This window comes from Salmo trutta, chromosome 18 (genome assembly GCF_901001165.1).
Source record: "Salmo trutta chromosome 18, fSalTru1.1, whole genome shotgun sequence".
Taxonomy (NCBI): domain Eukaryota; kingdom Metazoa; phylum Chordata; class Actinopteri; order Salmoniformes; family Salmonidae; genus Salmo; species Salmo trutta.
In genome coordinates, this window is record NC_042974.1 from 49,978,739 (window position 1) to 49,996,541 (window position 17,803).

The 17,803-nt window shown below is 38.9% G+C and overlaps 1 protein-coding gene across 2 annotated transcripts in view; it reads left to right on the plus strand.

Moving 5' to 3' along the window:
- Positions 1-17,803, plus strand: part of LOC115153446 (CUB and sushi domain-containing protein 1) — a 537,637-nt gene that overhangs the window by 456,642 nt on the left and 63,192 nt on the right. For both annotated transcript variants that reach the window (XM_029698898.1, XM_029698899.1), the window contains exons 38-44: positions 6,916-7,034; positions 7,236-7,305; positions 7,425-7,541; positions 8,677-8,886; positions 10,505-10,693; positions 16,664-16,841; positions 17,389-17,534. In XM_029698898.1, coding sequence (XP_029554758.1) covers positions 6,916-7,034; positions 7,236-7,305; positions 7,425-7,541; positions 8,677-8,886; positions 10,505-10,693; positions 16,664-16,841; positions 17,389-17,534 — 1,029 coding nt within the window. The remainder of the gene's footprint in view (positions 1-6,915; positions 7,035-7,235; positions 7,306-7,424; positions 7,542-8,676; positions 8,887-10,504; positions 10,694-16,663; positions 16,842-17,388; positions 17,535-17,803) is intronic.

The following is a 17,803-nucleotide window of genomic DNA, read 5'->3' on the forward strand; positions in this document are numbered from 1 at the left end:
GGAGACAGATTTATTCCACTGCCTCTTAGATGGGTTGGAGACCGATTTTTTCCACTGACTCTTAGATGGGTTGGAGACAGATTTTTTCCACTGCCTCAGATGGGTTGGAGACAGATTTTTTCCATTGACTCTTAGATGGTTTGGAGACATATTTTTACCACTGACTCTTAGATGGGTTGGAGACAGAGTTTTCCACTGCCTCAGATGGGTTGGAGACATATTTTTAACACTGACTCTTAGATGGGTTGGAGACAGATTTTTACCACTGACTGCTGGAGCCTGATGTGAATTCCTTATTTGTATTCCAAAATGGGCTCCGAATCTGCGCTGTGTGGACACTGATAGCATCAGAGATCCTCTGTCTCTGTGTCCGCTTGCCTCACCTGGTTCTGTCTCAACAGAAGAAACAGTGCCCTTTAGCTGCTGTGGCATGTCATGATGTATACCATTTCACCTTATTCATTCTTAACACCTCCAATTCCTCTGTCACTATCTCAAAGTCCTCTCAGGGGGATACCAATTTGTCTGTTTCCCCTCTCTCAGTCCACTTAGAAGGATAGCCCCTATGTGCAGCCAGTGTGTTATGTGATATACAGTAGATCTAACCAGGAAACTTACCAAATTTGTATTTGCGCTTTACAACTAAATAACCTGTTCTCGGTTTCTCAAAAAACATCTTAAGGCTAAGTAAGACCTGCCTCAGACCACTCATAGAACAGCGAAGTGCATCGCTAGATGCTTTTTGCCCTCCCACGACACTCTATACAGTGAAGGTCTCCACTAAACATAAAATAACATGGTTTATCCAACTCTGTCTTTGCAATTGATACAAACAAAGCGACGTATAAAAATATGCTTCTAATGAAAACTGAGATGACTGCATGTTGAAATACATTTCATGTTCAATCATTTGAGTTCTATTTTTCTACTTGTAGGCTACTGTCTGTAATTTGTCTCAGTATATTTAAGGATGACGTGCGAAATGATGTACGAAATCTGTGATTTTGTGCATTTTTATTGGGTAAGCATTATGATAAGCCGCCTCAATATTTGCAGCCGTAAGTGGTAATATCTTTAAGAGCTGATCCGTCATCTGTATTGTGAAATAATTACAATGTTAAGGAAATATTTGAATGGAGAAGCTGACCCAAGACCAGTGCTCCCTGTAGGAAAGATGCATCGTTAAAATAATTGTAAGCCTAAATTCCATCGCTATCGGGAAACCAGGCTCTGGTCTGTCATAAAGAGGGTTTTCAGTCTCTTATCTTGACCCGAGAGATTATTTCTCTCACCGCTGTATGAGCTGTAGCTTAATACGGAGGCCAGCAGCCATATTGACCTGCCCCCCTATATTTCAGACCCCCCTATATATCGACTAGCATTGTGCTCATACATTTCTGCTCATGCATTTTCATTTCGATGCCAAACCCACCACTGGTGTGCGTGGCCAAAGAGCTATATTTTCATGTCATCCAACAAATGTAAACGCCTGAATTGAAGAGGGCAGTCCATAAGTGCAGATGAAGGATATCAAGGATCTGAAAGGATTCTATATGGTGGAATGGTCAGTGGTGTAAAGCTCTTAAGTAAAAATACTTTAAAGTACTCCATTTGTAAATTATGTCTGAGTGTTGGAATGTGCCGGTCTGTCCATTAATAAAACGTATTTTTTATTAAATCATGCCATCTGGTTTGCTTAAAAAATAATATATATATACATATATATATATATATATATATCTTTTACTTTTACTCAAGTATGACAATTTAGTACTTTTTCCACCATTGTACTTAAATACATTTAAATTCAGATACTTTAAGACTTTTACGCAAGTAGTATTTTACTGGGTAATTTTCACTTTTAGTAATTTTCAATTAAGATATCTTTATCTGTTATCCTCATAAGGTATTGAAACAGTGGTGTCAATAAATTTTACTCATAGCTTTTTGAGAAAAAAAGTATTACTGTTAAACCAAATCTCTTTCTCTGAACAATTGTATTAGGGAAATTATATTCATTTATACTATCTTTTTGAGCATACAACATAGCTCAGTGTTTAAGTTATTTATTTTATACAATCATATTTGCTCATCTTTATCAAGGGTGTCAATAAATTCGGACCCCACTGTATATGGAGAGGTGATATTTAACGAAGGTCATGACTCCTTCTGGTCACTACCCACTGGGCACACTTTGGTTGAATCAATGGTGTTTCCATGTCATTTCATGTTAAATTGACATCTGTGCCCAGTGGGTACACGCCCCACAACACAAACCTACATGCTAGATTAGGCGTATTAACCTTGGAGTCCTGGCTCAATTGCCAACCTGAAACCTCCTTCAAACATGGCAACAGCAACCGAATTATCTATCTTTGAATTGACTTGTTTAACCCTTCATCTCTCCATAGCAACACTTCCCTTTCCAGGTCGCTGTTACATGTATAAATGAAAATGACCTGGTCAAATAAAGATAAAAGAATGCAGAACAGGCATTGGAGAAAACTTGGAGAAAACTAAGACCTGCTGAGAATGTCATGATGTTCCAAATTAAGATGGTTCAAGCCAATTTAATATATACTATTTGCCAGTTCTCTTGAATATTACACATAATTGTCAGGATGTCTTCCTGGAAGCGTTATGCATTATAAAGCCATGCCATTTCTGCAATGTTCTGCAGAAGAGGGGAAAGAAATGTATATAAAGGACATACACTGTACAAATGCTTTTATTTCCAGAGCTACATGTACTTTAAAAATAGATATCATTAAAAAGAAAAAGCTTTCTGACTTTCTGTCAGAACGAGAGCAGCTTGTTATATTTGCACGGAGATGGCTGTAGAATTGCAGGAAACTTGTAGGTTAATTCTTAATGTTTAGCATCGGATGACTGTGGCTGCATCTTAATGATCCTAGACTGAATCTGTCTTGTGCGCAGTAGTTGCGAAGTGCCAAAGCTATTATGCAGTTGGGAGATTCATGGCACGTGTTTTGATCACCCATTAAGATGGTGAATTAGTTAGAGCTCGGGTGATGAGACAAGTGTATCAAATGTTCGACTTTCTAGATCTTGAAGGCTGAATTCCTGCCTGGATCAGTCCTCTGTGGTTGTGGAGAAAATGTCAGATTTTTTATGCTCAAGGGTTATCATTTATCATCTGAGCGAATATGGCCATGTGGCATTTTATTGATTTATTCGGCAGAAAAACATTTAAAATGGTTGGTATGTGAGTATGTGAGTGTCAGCTAGATGGAATTGGAATTAACAAGTGATATTGATAAAAATAAATGATGTGCTAGTAGTTTGGTATAAGCCAGTGTTCTGATGCCTTAGCATTTAAATAAATACCCAGTTTTCCTTTTGTGGTTCAAACGGTTTTTCATCAGTTGTATTAATCTCCACTCACCCCCTCCTGAACATGAGCACATGCTCCTTAAAATCTATTGAAAGTAACTTGCTCCGAATTCTGCTGTGAATTCTCCAGGAACCAAAGCTAATGTTTAATCTCCATAGTCTCACCCCATCCCCCAACAGCCATTTGGGCTTCCCTGTTTGAAACAGTTTACCTTTTTCGTGTTTGGTATTGTAGGACTAAGCATTGCATGTGAAAGTGCTTTGCTATTGATAGGGAGAGAAACAATGAGGCAGTTTTACACACACTCACAACGGCACAGTGCCACCTGCTGAGTCGTACATCCAAACAAGGCGAATTTATACAGGTTCTCCTTTCATTGGCTTGACTAACGTGGTTGTCATGGCAACATGCTCTCTCGCCGCCTCATACTGCAGTGTGTACAGTTTTAACCTATTGAAAGATGCTTTAAAGATGTTTAATTACAATATGTATTTCCATAACACAGATCAGTGGTAATGCTGTTTTTTTAACAATACCGTTTTTGCGTTCTAAATTCAAAAGCATAGAGACAAAGGTTACACAGCAAAAATGGCACTTATAGCTTCATCATTTTGTCAAAACTCTGTGCACCTGGGTACCCCAACTGTAGTCATTTATCAGCATTACCTTTCCACGACTGTGGGTTTATCCATCCAAATCATAGGTGAAATTGTCACGGGGGATGGGCAGACATGTCCCCCACAATATTCAGAACAGGTCGATTTGTATTCCCCCAATTATTTATTTAAAATCAAAAAATATATTATTGGAGGTCAGGGGCCCACAGATAGCATAAGAACACGTTATTAGCAATGGCAAAATCTGTAGAATTGCAGGAAATTAGCTTTAGCGGGCACGAAAAACGATCCACGTACTGTACATCACTGGGGCCAAGCTCCATGCCATCTAGGACCTCTCTACTAGGCAGTATCTGAGGAAGGCCCAAAAAATTGCAAAAGACTCCAGCCACCCAAGCCACAGACTGTTCACTCTGCTACAGCAAGCGGTACCAATGCACCAAGTCTGGAACCAACAGGACCCTCAACAGCTTCTACCCCCAAGCCACAAGACTTCTAAACAAGACTGCTAAATTGATAATCAAATGGCTACCCAGACTACCTGCATTGACCCTTTTTGCATCAACTCTTTTTCACTGACTCTATTCACACACACACTGGACTCTACCCACACACTCACACTCACTTACACCAACACCCCAACACACACATACAGTACACACACACACACACACACACTACATACACCCACGCACATATAACATGCACACACATGCATACTGATGTTTCACACATTTACGTTGACATTTTAGTCATTTAGCAGATGCTCATACCCAGAGTGACTTACAGTTTGTTACACACGCACATACACACTTACTTTCACACTCACCGCATACGCTGCTGCTAGTCACTTTACCCCTACCTATATGTACAGTACATAGCTACCTCAATGACCTCGTACCCCTGCACATTGACTCTGTACTGGTACTCCCTGTATATAACCATGTTATTTTCTACTCCCTATATATAGCCAGGTTATTTTACTCGTTATTTTTTATTAGTTATTCACTGTGTCACTATTTCAATTTTTATTTTTTTATCTTTAACTCTGCATTGTTGGAAAATGACCCATAAGTAAGCATTTCACTGTTAGTCTACAATTGTTGTCTACGAAGCATGTGACAAATAACATTTTATTGATTTGATTTGAACTCCTCCTCTTTCTCAATTTTCAAACAGAAATGGGGTGTGCCTTTGGTGGTTCATCATTTTGTCATTCGGGTCATGCGCACCCCGACCGACGTATTGTAGTTAGTTCGTTAGCTAAGCTAGCCACTTGTAGCTAGCTAGTAACTCCTCCAGTATGTGTTGACATCATTTCACAGGATTAGTTTTTGGACTGTTCTGTAAGGATCAATAAGAAATGTCACTTCTGTAGCCAAATATCTTATTCTGTAACAGCCGTCGTCAAAGGTAGTGGACCAAAGCGCAGTGGGTTGAGTGCTCATTTTAACTTTTATTGAACACTTAACAACAAAACAAGAACACGAACGAACACACAGTATTGCAGGCTAAACACCGCTATGTAAAAACAACTTCCCACAAAAGACAGGTGAAAAAGGGCTACCTAAGTATGACTCCCAATCAGCAACAACGATGTACAGCTGTTCCTGATTGAGAGCCATACCAGGCCAACACAAAGAAATACACAACACAGAAAAACATAGAAATACAAAAACATAGAACCATACCCAAAACCCCGATAACACAAAACAAACACACCCCTGCCACGCCCTGACCAAACTACAATAACAAATAACCCCTTATACGGTTCAGGACGTGACATATTCATCCATTTTTGTTTTGTTTTTAAGCATTAAATGACCTTGGTATGATGGTGCATTAAACAGTTATACAGTTTAAAGCCGTCATTTTTTATTTATTCTTATTTTTTCAAAAGGTCAACCAGTGTTTCCAGATTTCTATGAAATATGACATATAATTAATTACAATATGAGTGAAATAATTACAATTTTTGGGAAGAAAAGCTATGTTAAAAAGCACATTTTCTGTGTTGGAATGGTGTGGGCTTACCCCAACAACAGAATGGTGTGAAACCTGTGAATGTATTGTAATGTTTTTAAAATTGTACAACTGCCTTAATTTGCTGGACCCCAGGAAGACTAGCTGCTGCCTTGGCAGGATATAAACTTTTAAAAGTGAGATTTTCACTGGACAGTTACTTTAAAACTACAACGTTTTCTCTCAGCCTCATGGAACAATGTGTGGAGTAGCAGAAAATTAACTTTAAATCTGCAAAATGTTCTATCATCCTCATTGCAAATTGTGAAGAATAGCATGAGATAAGCTATAAAACAGCACATTTTTCTCTCTGCCCCATGGCCAAATGTGTTGAAATGCAGGAAGTTAGCCGTTTTCCCCAAAAGATATCTGTTGGACAGCCTTCCACTTATCCTTCCACTTATACTGTGTTTTCAAAATACCCTTCCATATTACTCCCATATACCCCTCCATATAATACCCCTCAGAGGCATAATAAGTATTGTCAAACTGTGTAGAATTACAGGAAATGCGTTTTAAAATGTCAACAACAAAAAATCAGTGGGAGGACCCCCGTCTGTACTGTTTCGCCCTTGATCCAAATTACAAATTGTTTGAATATACAACACTTAAACTTACTAAAATCATTATGTCATCATGACAAAACCAATCTACTTTTTTTCTATTTAATTAGCTATAGGCTATATTAGAGCCTGTTCACAGCATTCAATAATCACATCCAATTGGCTTTGCAAAATTCTCCAATGTGTTTGCCTTTTGTTGCTCCAGATTTGATAAGTACTGTGCAACTCTGAAACACATGCCTCAAAACATGATCACCAAACTGAGGAATAAAGACCAAACATTCGTGTGATGTGCAACATCAAATATTCCATCTAACCAGACATGATGACACCTGTTTTCTCGCTCTGCTTCATCCAGCCGTTGGTCTCACCACCTGTCCGGAGCCGATGGTGCCTGCCAACGGGATCAAAACAGGGGACAGGTACATGGTCAACGAAGTGGTGTCATTCAGCTGTGAACCGGGATACATGCTGCAGGTGAGAGCTTTTGCCTTTTAGAGAATCATGTCTGCTGTATTCCCACTGCTATGTCAACATGCTAAGCTTTATTCAATAAGTAAATGTGCAGAGATGTGTGCTGGGTCATGTGTATGCATGGTAAACTCAGTAGCAGAGGCAAACAGTGATTTGTCTCTGAGTTCAGTGTGCTTAGAGAGAAACCCCCTGCCTTTTTTCCAGGGCCACTCCCATATATCATGTATGCCAGGAACCGTGCGGCGCTGGAACTACCCTCCCCCACTCTGCATTGGTAAGAACTTTTACTTTGAAATTGTCACATTCAAGGCTCTTTTTGACAGTTTCAGTGCTATTCATTGTCTGCACAATTTTACAATGTGTACCACGCATTATGTGCATTTTCCTTTCCAGCAAAGTGTGGTGGAACAGTACATGACTTGACCAATGTTATTTTAAGTCCTGGATTCCCTGGCAACTACCCTGGTAACCTGGACTGTACATGGAGGATTCTTTTGCCAGTTGGATATGGTGAGGAACCTGCTATGGTAACGATAATGATAAGGAGCCATGGCTAAAGTTAACAAGGTCAGCGATAATAGCTTTTTTTGGGGGTATTTTGTTGGAACTAACAAAAGGCAATCCTTAGGAAAATGGATAGCAGGTATGTAGTTATCCTCTTGCTTTATTTATCTACATTTTTTACCTTTGCTGTGAGTTTAAATCTGTAAAGTAATATACAAGAGAGCTGTTGTTTGCAGACCACATATTGGTGGTTCTTCATAGTTCAAATGACTCCAGAACAAAGTAACCAGTCCAGATGTTAGGCAATTGTGTGTGATTTAAAAAGCTATTCAGCTATTCAGGCTCTGAGCACAAAAATATTCTTTACCCAACCTAAGAAAAATATTGTAACACATCGAGATATACAAAAGCAATTTTCTGCCTTATCAAGCAGCCACTCCAAGTAAGAATAAAAACAATAATTTTGTACTGTGTGTATACCAACAATGCATACACTTGTGTTGTTCACAGGGCCCAATATTTTTTATAAGACACAAAAAATGCTTTTGCAGACGCTGATTTTAGCTTTTAGGACAGACAGAGTGGGTAGAATAAAGCATTGTAAGAAAGTGGTATATGGATGCATAACTACAAGATTATCCTTCAATGGATTGTCCTAAGCATCACCAAGTGGCAAATGCTTTCCTCTAGCATTAGGCCTTGAACTAACAGAACACAACTTACCAGAAAAACACACTGAAATTGGTTATAATCATTTCCCACTTCTGTGTTTCCCCTGGCAAAACATGAGCTGATCTTAATGTTATATTGCGGAATCATTTGTACCATCATAACAAATGATGAGTTGAATAGTTTCTCTCAACATGCCGATATGATGTAGCTTGACAAAAATAGGCTAGCACAATAGGTGAAAATAAACCACATCAAATGAGCCATGCTAATGTCTGCTAAATGCATTAAATGATTACAACACATGTCCACACGTGCCACAATTTCGGTTAACAGTTAACGCTTTAGGTTAATGGGACTTAAACCATTTAACACTTTGATGCATGTTTTAATTATGAAATGAACATAGCTCCAACAACCGTAAGCCTTTGTCCATACAGTATACCTCATATAATATTTCTGTGTTTTACAGGTGCTCATATTCAGTTTTTCAACTTCTCCTCTGAAGACAACCATGATTTTTTAGAGGTGCGAAATGGGCCGCAGCACAGCAGCTCTCTGATTGGACAGTTCAGCGGAAGTCAGCTGCCGCCCAACCTGCTGAGTACAACACATGAGACCATGATCCACTTCTACAGTGACCACTCCGAAAACAGGCAGGGATTCAAACTGGCCTACCAAGGTGTGGTATACTCTGTTTTCATCAACCATGTGAAACAGTGTATTCCCTATCTGTCTAGCTCCGTTTCTTCTAAACGAGCTTGGTCTCTATTGGTTTCAATTGACAATTTTGGTACTTGGTTGTTGTTTTGGGGGATTTTGTGCCACATCTGGAAAACAATCTATGGAAAAGACAGATGTGAAATCCTTATTGTCACCGTTTTTATCTATCTGCTGTTGATATACTCTAGCTTTCTTTTTAGGAAGCAACTCAGAGTGATTAAATGTTAAATCAAAATAGATGGAATGTCAGATTCAAGGACTTAAGTGCCTGTCAGTTAAAATATCTGAGAATCTGCCCTCTTAGGATCATTGAGAGGTTACTCCATTATGTGGCTACACCCATTCTGGATAAAGCATTCAGAATCAATGGAGAGTGGCATTTAGATGTTGAGTGTATGGCTTCCACCTTACAAGAGATAACCTTGTATGTCTTGTTCTCCAACTTCTAGGCCAGAGGGTTCATATTCTGGCTTTCCCTCCTCTCCTCTTAGTAGACAAAAACAACCATATGGCTAGAATACTACATCTCATTTGACAATTGCTGCTTACAGGCTAGTTCATTGTTGCCTGACTACCCAAACTCCTTTCTCTGGCCAAATGCCGGTTTAGTCTCCGCAATGAGTCTGGATCTGAATACCTCCCCGAAGATTACTAGAACGCAAACACATTCTAAGCCGTTCTGATTGATCCCAGAAACCGATGGGTTGAGCCAGAACACACGTGGGTAAAGCAGTGTTTTGAAAATGATTCATTGGCATTTATACTCTGATTGGTTAGAGATGATCCAATCACTGATTACTTTTATTTAACACCCCTCATTTTGGCGTTACCACAAACGACTTCAACGATGGCACTCTCAGCCTGAAGCCTGTAGCTAACATAGAACAGCGGAATAATTCAATTTGAGTCGTCAGGCAACGTTATTGTATATGTCAACTTGTGATCGTCAATTATCAGCTTTATCAAGATTCATTAGCTTTTGGAGTAAGCTGATGTACACTACCGTTCAAAAGTTTGGGGTCACTTAGAAATGTCCTTGTTTTTGAAAGAAAAGCAAAGAAAAAAGTCCATTAAAATAACATCAAATTGATCAGAAATACAGTGTAGACATTGTTAATGTTGTAAATGACTATTGTAGCTGAAAACATCAGATTTTTTATTGAATATCTACATAGGTGTATAGAGGCCCATTATCAGCAACCATCACTCCTGTGTTCCAATGTCACATTGTGTTAGCTAATCCAAGTTTAGCATTTTAAAAGGCTAATTGATCATTCGAAATTTCTAAGATCCCAAACTTTTGAACGGTAATGTATTTTTAGGTTGAAATAGAAAAGCTTGATGGTTTCCTGATAGCCATTCTATGTTGTTGGCATATGCTTGAAATACATATGCTTGGAAATGTGTCTGACAGGTGGCATGTGTTCCAGTACTGTCTCAAAAGGTTAAGTGGGATGAGTCACCTGTGGAGAGACCACAGAATTTGTTTGAAAATGTCTTGTTGTGATGATAGTACGTATATTCCTGTTATAATTATTCTCTCTCTCTCTCTCTCTCTCTCTCTCTCTCTCTCTCAGCATATGAATTGCTGAATTGCCAAGACCCTACTCAATTCCCTAATGGATATATTATTAATAATGACTACAATGCTGGCCAATCAATAACTTTTGAATGCTTTCCTGGATACGTTCTGATTGGACATCCTGTGCTCACATGCCAACATGGAATCAACAGAAAATGGAATCATCCCTTTCCCCGGTGTGAGGGTGAGCATGAATTAATATGATACATTTCAGATGTTTCACCAAAAGCATAAATGACTTCTTTGCTTTACAGTTTATCGAACTATTTTAGAATGTATTTGTTAGGAAGTGTTTTAGCCCTACACTAGAATTCTATCCAGCCATTACCTATTTCTCATAATGCTCTTGAAGTGAAGTCTTTTGTTTTAACTCTGCACGAAAAATGTTTTTCAAAACTGACTTTGAAAACTGCTCCAGTTAAGACCCACACTACTGGGACATCTTCTAAATTGCTTCTGATTTGTGCAGTGAGAGCTGAAAAAAACCTTAATCAGTCAATACCTCCAAAGATTTCTGAGTTGTCCCACGTGATTTAAAAAACATATTTTAATATACTGCTCAAAAAAATAAAGGGAACACTAAAATAACACATCCTAGATCTGAATGAATGAAATAATCTTATTAAATACTTTTTTCTTTACATAGTTGAATGTTCTGACAACAAAATCACACAAAAAGAATCAATGGAAATTCAATTTATCAACCCATGGAGGTCTGGATTTGGAGTCACAGTCAAAATTAAAGTGGAAAACCACACTACAGGCTGATCCAACTTTGATGTAATGTCCTTAAAACAAGTCAACATGAGGCTCAGTAGTGTGTGTGGCCTCCACGTGCCTGTATGACCTCCCTACAATGCCTGGGCATGCTCCTGATAAGGTGGCAGATGGTCTCCTGAGGGATCTCCTCCCAGACCTGGACTAAAGCATCCGCCAACTCCTGGACAGTCTGTGGTGCAATGTGGCGTTGGTGGATGGAGCGAGACATGATGTCCCAGATGTGCTCAATTGGATTCAGGTCTGGGGAACGGGCGGGCCAGTCCATAGCATCAATGTCTTCCTCTTGCAGGAACTGCTGACACACTCCAGCCACATGAGGTCTAGCATTGTCTTGCATTAGGAGGAACCCAGGGCCAAACGCACCAGCATATGGTCTCACAAGGAGTCTGAGGATCTCATCTCGGTACCTAATGGCAGTCAGGCTACCTCTGGCGAGCACATAGAGGGCTGTGCGGCCCCCCAAAGAAATGCCACCCCACACCATGACTGACCCACCGCCAAACCGGTCATGCTGGAGGATGTTGCAGGCAGCAGAACGTTCTCCACGGCGTCTCCAGACTCTGTCACGTCTGTCACGTGCTCAGTGTGAACCTGCTTTCATCTGTGAAGAGCACAGGGCGCCAGTGGCGAATTTGCCAATCTTGGTGTTCTCTGGCAAATGCCAAACGTCCTGCACGGTGTTGGGCTGTAAGCACAACGCCCACCTGTGGACGTCGGGCCCTCATACCACCCTCATGGAGTCTGTTTCTGACCATTTGAGCAGACACATGCACATTTGTGGCCTGCTGGAGGTCATTTTGCAGGGCTCTGGCAGTGCTTCTCCTGCTCCTCCTTGCACAAAGACGGAGGTAGTGGTCCTGCTGCTGGGTTGTTGCCCTCCTACGGCCTCCTCCTATGGCCTCCTCCACGTCTCCTGATGTACTGGCCTGTCTCCTGGTAGCGCCTCCATGCTCTGGACACTACGCTGACAGACACAGCAAACCTTCTTGCCACAGCTCGCATTGATGTGCCATCCTGGATGAGCTGCACTACCTGAGCCACTTGTGTGGGTTGTAGACTCCATCTCATGCTACCACTAGAGTGAAAGCACCGCCAGCATTCAAAAGTGACCAAAACATCAGCCAGGAAGCATAGGAACTGAGAAGTGGTCTGTGGTCCCCACCTGCAGAACCACTCCTTTATTGGGGGTCTTGCTAATTGTCTATAATTTCCACCTGTTGTCTATTCCATTTGCACAACAGCATGTGAAATGTATTGTCAATCAGTGTTGCTTCCTAAGTGGACAGTTTGATTTCACAGAAGTGTGATTGACTTGGAGTTACATTGTGTTGTTTAAGTGTTCCCTTTATTTTTTTGAGCAGTGTATATTACAAGTATACTATACTTAATTATACAAAAAAAATTGAATAATATACTTCAAATATGAGATGTATTTTTCTATTATATCTGAAGTATACTATAAATATAATATCGTTACATTCTAAACAGACTTAAGTGTACTTTATATTCAATGTTCTTTCAGTCTTTTAGTATGCTATATGTTCACTATCATTAAACTTAAACACACTCATTAAAACTGTACTTCAACTTCAAATGCTTTAATTGTAATTTAGAGTATTCATTCAAAATACACTTGGAGTTGTTTTTAAGTATTGATTTTTTTAAATGAAACTCTGCTTCTGAGTGATCAGGTACACTAAGTATACAGGGCCTTGCAAAAGTATTCATACCCCTTGTATTTCTTCAAATTGTATTGTGTTAAAAAGTTAATTAAAATTGATTTAAATGTGATTTGTTGTCAACAATGAACTCAAAATACTCTTATGTCAAATTGGATAACTAAAATATAGTAATTTCATAAGTATTCAGCCGCTTTGTTTAGGCACGCCTAAATTAGTTCAGGAGTCAAATTTGGCTTAACAAATCACAGAATATGTTACATAGACTCTGTGTGAAATAATAGGGGTTTGTAATCATTTTTGTTATGATTAACCCTTCCTCTGTCCCTCATTCATACAACATCTGTAAGGTCCCTCAGTCAAGTATTGCATTTCAGGCACAGATTACACTACAAAGACCAGGGAGCCTTTCGAAAGCATCATAAAAGAGCAGTGATTGGTAGATCGTTCACAATATCCAATCAAACATTGAATATCTCTTTAAGCATGGTCAAGTTAATAATTATGCAGTTGATTATGTATTAAACCACCCAAACACATCAAAGAAACAGTCGTCCTTCTGAACTGAGCTGCAGGACAGGAATGAAACTGCTCAGGGATGTTACCATGAGGCCATTGGTGATTGTAAAACAGTTGCAGAGTTCAATGGCTGTGATGGGAGAAAACTGAGGATGGATCAACAACATTGTTGTGACACAATAATGATTTTATTGACAGAGTGAAAATAATAATGCAAGTATACAAAATAAAATATTCTAAAACATACTTATTCTAAAATTGATAAAATATACCTGTATATATAAGGTCCCACAGTTGACAATGCATGTCAGAGCAAAAACCAAGCCATGAGGTCGAAGGAATTGTCCATAGAGCCCCGATACAGGATTGTGTCATGGCACAGATCTGGGGAAGGGTACAACAAATGCTGCATTGAAGGTTCCCAAGTACACAGTGGCCTCCATCATTCTTAAATGGAAGAAGTTTGGAACCACCAAGACTCTTCCTAGAGCTGGCCGCCTGGCCAAACTGAGCAAGTTGGGGAGAAGGGCCTTGGTCAGGGAGGTGACCAAGAACCTGATGGTCACTCTGACAGACCTCCAGAGTTCCTCTGTGGAGATGGGAGAAACTTCCAGAAGGACAACTATCTCTGCAGCACTCAACCAATCAGGCCTTTGTGATAGAGTGGCCAGACTGAAGCCACTCCTCATTAAAAGGCACATGACAGCCCACTTGGAGTTTAAAGGACTCTGACCTTGAGAAACAATATTCTCTGTTCTGATGAAACCAAGAATGAACGCTTTGTCCTGAATGTCACGCGTCACGTCTGGGGGAAACCTGGCACCATCTCTACGGTGAAGCATGGTGATGGCTGCATCATGCTGTGGGGATGTTTTTCAGTGGTAGGGACTGGGAGACTAGTCAGGATCGAGGGAAAGATGAACGGAGCAACGTACAGAGAGATCCTTGATGAAAACCTGCTCCAAAGTGCTCAGGATCTCAGACTGGTGCAAAGGTTCACCTTCCAACAGGACAACGACCCTAAGCACACAGCCAAGACAACACAGGAGTAGCTTCGGGACAAGTCTCTGAATGTCCTTGAGTGGCCCAGCCGGAGCCCGGACTTCAACCCGATCGAACATCTCTGGAGAGACCTGAAAATAGCTGTGCAGCGATGCTCTCCATCCAACCTGACAGAGCTTGAGAGGATCTGCAGAGAATAATGGGAGAAACTCCCCAAATACAGGTAGGTGTGCCAAGCTTGTAGCATCATACCGAAGAAGACTCTAGGCTGTAATCGCTGCCAAAGGTGCTTCAACAAAGTACTGAGTAAAGGGTCTGAATACTTACGTAAATGTGATATTTAAGTTTTGCTTTATTTTTTTGCAAAATTAAAAAAGAAAATGTTTTTGCTTTGTCATTATGGGTTATTGTGTGTAGATTGATGTGGGGGAAAAAACTATTTAATGCATTTTAGAATAAGGCTGTAACATAACATAATTTAGAAAAGTCAAGTGGTCTGAATAAATTCCCGAATGCTTATTTAATTTCTATCGATCAAATAAAAAATAAAAAAATGGAAATCTTCCACTTTGACAGAATATTTTGTGTAGATTGTTGACAATTTTTTTTTTAATCTTACTTTGAAACAATAAAATGTGAAGAAATCCAAGGGTTATGAATACTTTTGCAAGGCACTGTAGTTTCAGTGTCAATAATGAGTTTAAGTAAAGTACTTTCTGATTTCCTGTTCAGAAGAGTGCAGAGAAAGTTGACAATGATAACAATAGTTTATTCCACATAACGAAACATGCACAGCTGAGGAACATGCTTCCTGAGAGTAAACTTTTTCATATCTCAAGAAAATATACTTAAGTATACTTTCAAAAAAGTGTATTTAACTTAAATGTCCACAGAATATATTTAAAGTGTACTTTCAAAAATGCATGAGCTCACCATTTCCATATTACCAGAATCCTTTTCTGCATGTGAAGTTTTGATTTATAATAGGATATTGTTCCTCATATTTAGCTTATTCAAATGTTTTGATGTTCATTTTCAAACTGAATAATGGTGTACTTTTGATTACACATTTCATTTTATTGAAATGTGTACTTATTACCATAATATGAATAACTAAAGCATGGAATGCCCATGGTGCACAGTTATCAAAAGTGGTATTAGAAAATTGTTGGTCCAGCTACAACTGCTTTGTAAATCGCATGTTGACATTGGTTGAGAAGATGCCTTGGTCAAGTAAGGTAACATTTACATGGCTAATTACAATAGCTGATGTGCTTAATTAGTATGACTGTATTTGTAAAAGTATACTTGAAATACAATATAAATACTTTTTTTAAAGAAAATACAGGAATTGTATTTCAAATAACATTTTAGTATAATTCTAATTTATGAGAAATATACGTAATATTTACCTGAGGTGTATTTGAAGTATATTTGTTTTGCTCTTTATCTATACTAAGAAAATACTTAAGTACAAAAAAGTGTCCCTGGATATCATAAGGTGAATGCACCAATTTGTAAGTCACTCTGGATAAGAACGTCTGCTAAATGACGTAAATGTAAATGTAGATAATTTTAAGTGTGTTTAATATACTTAAATGCTCATAAAATACAAATAAAATTGACAATGCAATAAATGCATTTAAAATGGTTCCAGTTTAGTTTTTTTTAAATGTACTTAAAATGCTAAAAAATATATGATTAATGTATATTTAATTTTTTTTTGAAATAATCCCACTTGGGGTCCCTCATTCAACCACACCTTTCAGCATCATGATTGTGTGTTTTTGTAGTGTATTTGGTATGTTCGGTTCTTGTTGAAGTATCTAAAGTCATTGCCACTTTTCCCTTTTAGTTTCAAAGCTCAATGTGCAGAATTTACTAATCCCGGAAAACAGGGAAAGAGACAGCATGATAGTACAATAACGTGTGAGGTTTACTCTGTTGTCAACACAGTCAAAACTCATGTTTGCTGCTCATAATTTATCTACAAGTAGTAGAGTATACAGAATTTACCAGCAAATATTTGAAATGAAGGTTCAATTGGTGAAGTAATGCTCTTAAATTGTTAGCAGACAAAGCTAAGCAAAGCTACCGAGACCAATCCACTTAACATCTATTCCCACTATATGCTACACTGTGATAATACTGCTCCCTCTTCCCTTCTAATGCAGCTCCATGTGGCTACAACATGACAGCTCAGAATGGCACCATATTCTCGCCTGAATACCCAAATGAGTACCCTAACTCACAGGACTGCACCTGGCTCATCATCGTGCCACATGGACATGGCATTTACATCAACTTCACCCTGCTTCAGACAGAGCCTGTCACGGATTACATTGCTGTATGGTAAGGGAATAATGGTTTTCACAACACCCATCGGTTAATCCATTGGCTGATATGTATTTTCTGTGAAGAACTACCATTTACGTCACAGCATAGGAAGACTCAGAGTTATACTAAGAATACAGCAAGACAGGAAAAATATAAACATATTACTGTACAGTACATGTTGCCTTAACTCCCTTTACTAGTGAAGATGCACTTGAATGTCACAATAGAATAATCTGCAGCACTTGAGAGTGGATTAAAACACTGTATATCAATGGGGAAAATACACACTTTCTGCCACAATACACACCTCTGTGAGTTATATAAGTTACTACTATTCGAAGCCATTAAAAGAGGCCAGTAGTCAGTAAAGCCATAATTTTTTGCTTTTTCATTCAACAGTCTGTAATTTAATGCTTTTATCTGAAAGTGAGCACAAATATTGCTATAGATTTGAGAACAAATCAATTCAACCAAGACACACTGAAATGCTGGACATTATTGCACTCTTTAACGTGTGCATTATAAATGTAATGCATTTTCAATGCCTTCTGGTTTCTTCCAGGGATGGCCCTGAGCAGAGCTACCCACAACTTGGGATTTTCAGTGGTAATACAGCGCTAGAGTCAGCCTACAGTTCTTTCAATCAGGTCCTTATCAAGTTTCACAGTGACTTCTCCACAAGTGGATTCTTTGTCCTCAATTTCCATGGTTAGTTTCTCTTCCAAATCAAACATGTTGTAGCTAAAATGCAATACTGTTAAGGCTTTCTGAATCCCTGTTTAAAAATATATCAGAAATAAAGTATTCTCATGTTTTTACTATGAGATTGGGTAAGTGTAATACATTTTAGTGTTGCAGTTTGTATTTATATATCCCTTTATTTTCTTGTATAACCTATCCCTTGTGGGTGACATTTGATTATGATGTTTTTCAAATGGATAAAATGATAGTGTGAAATAATGTGATTTGAGGGATAA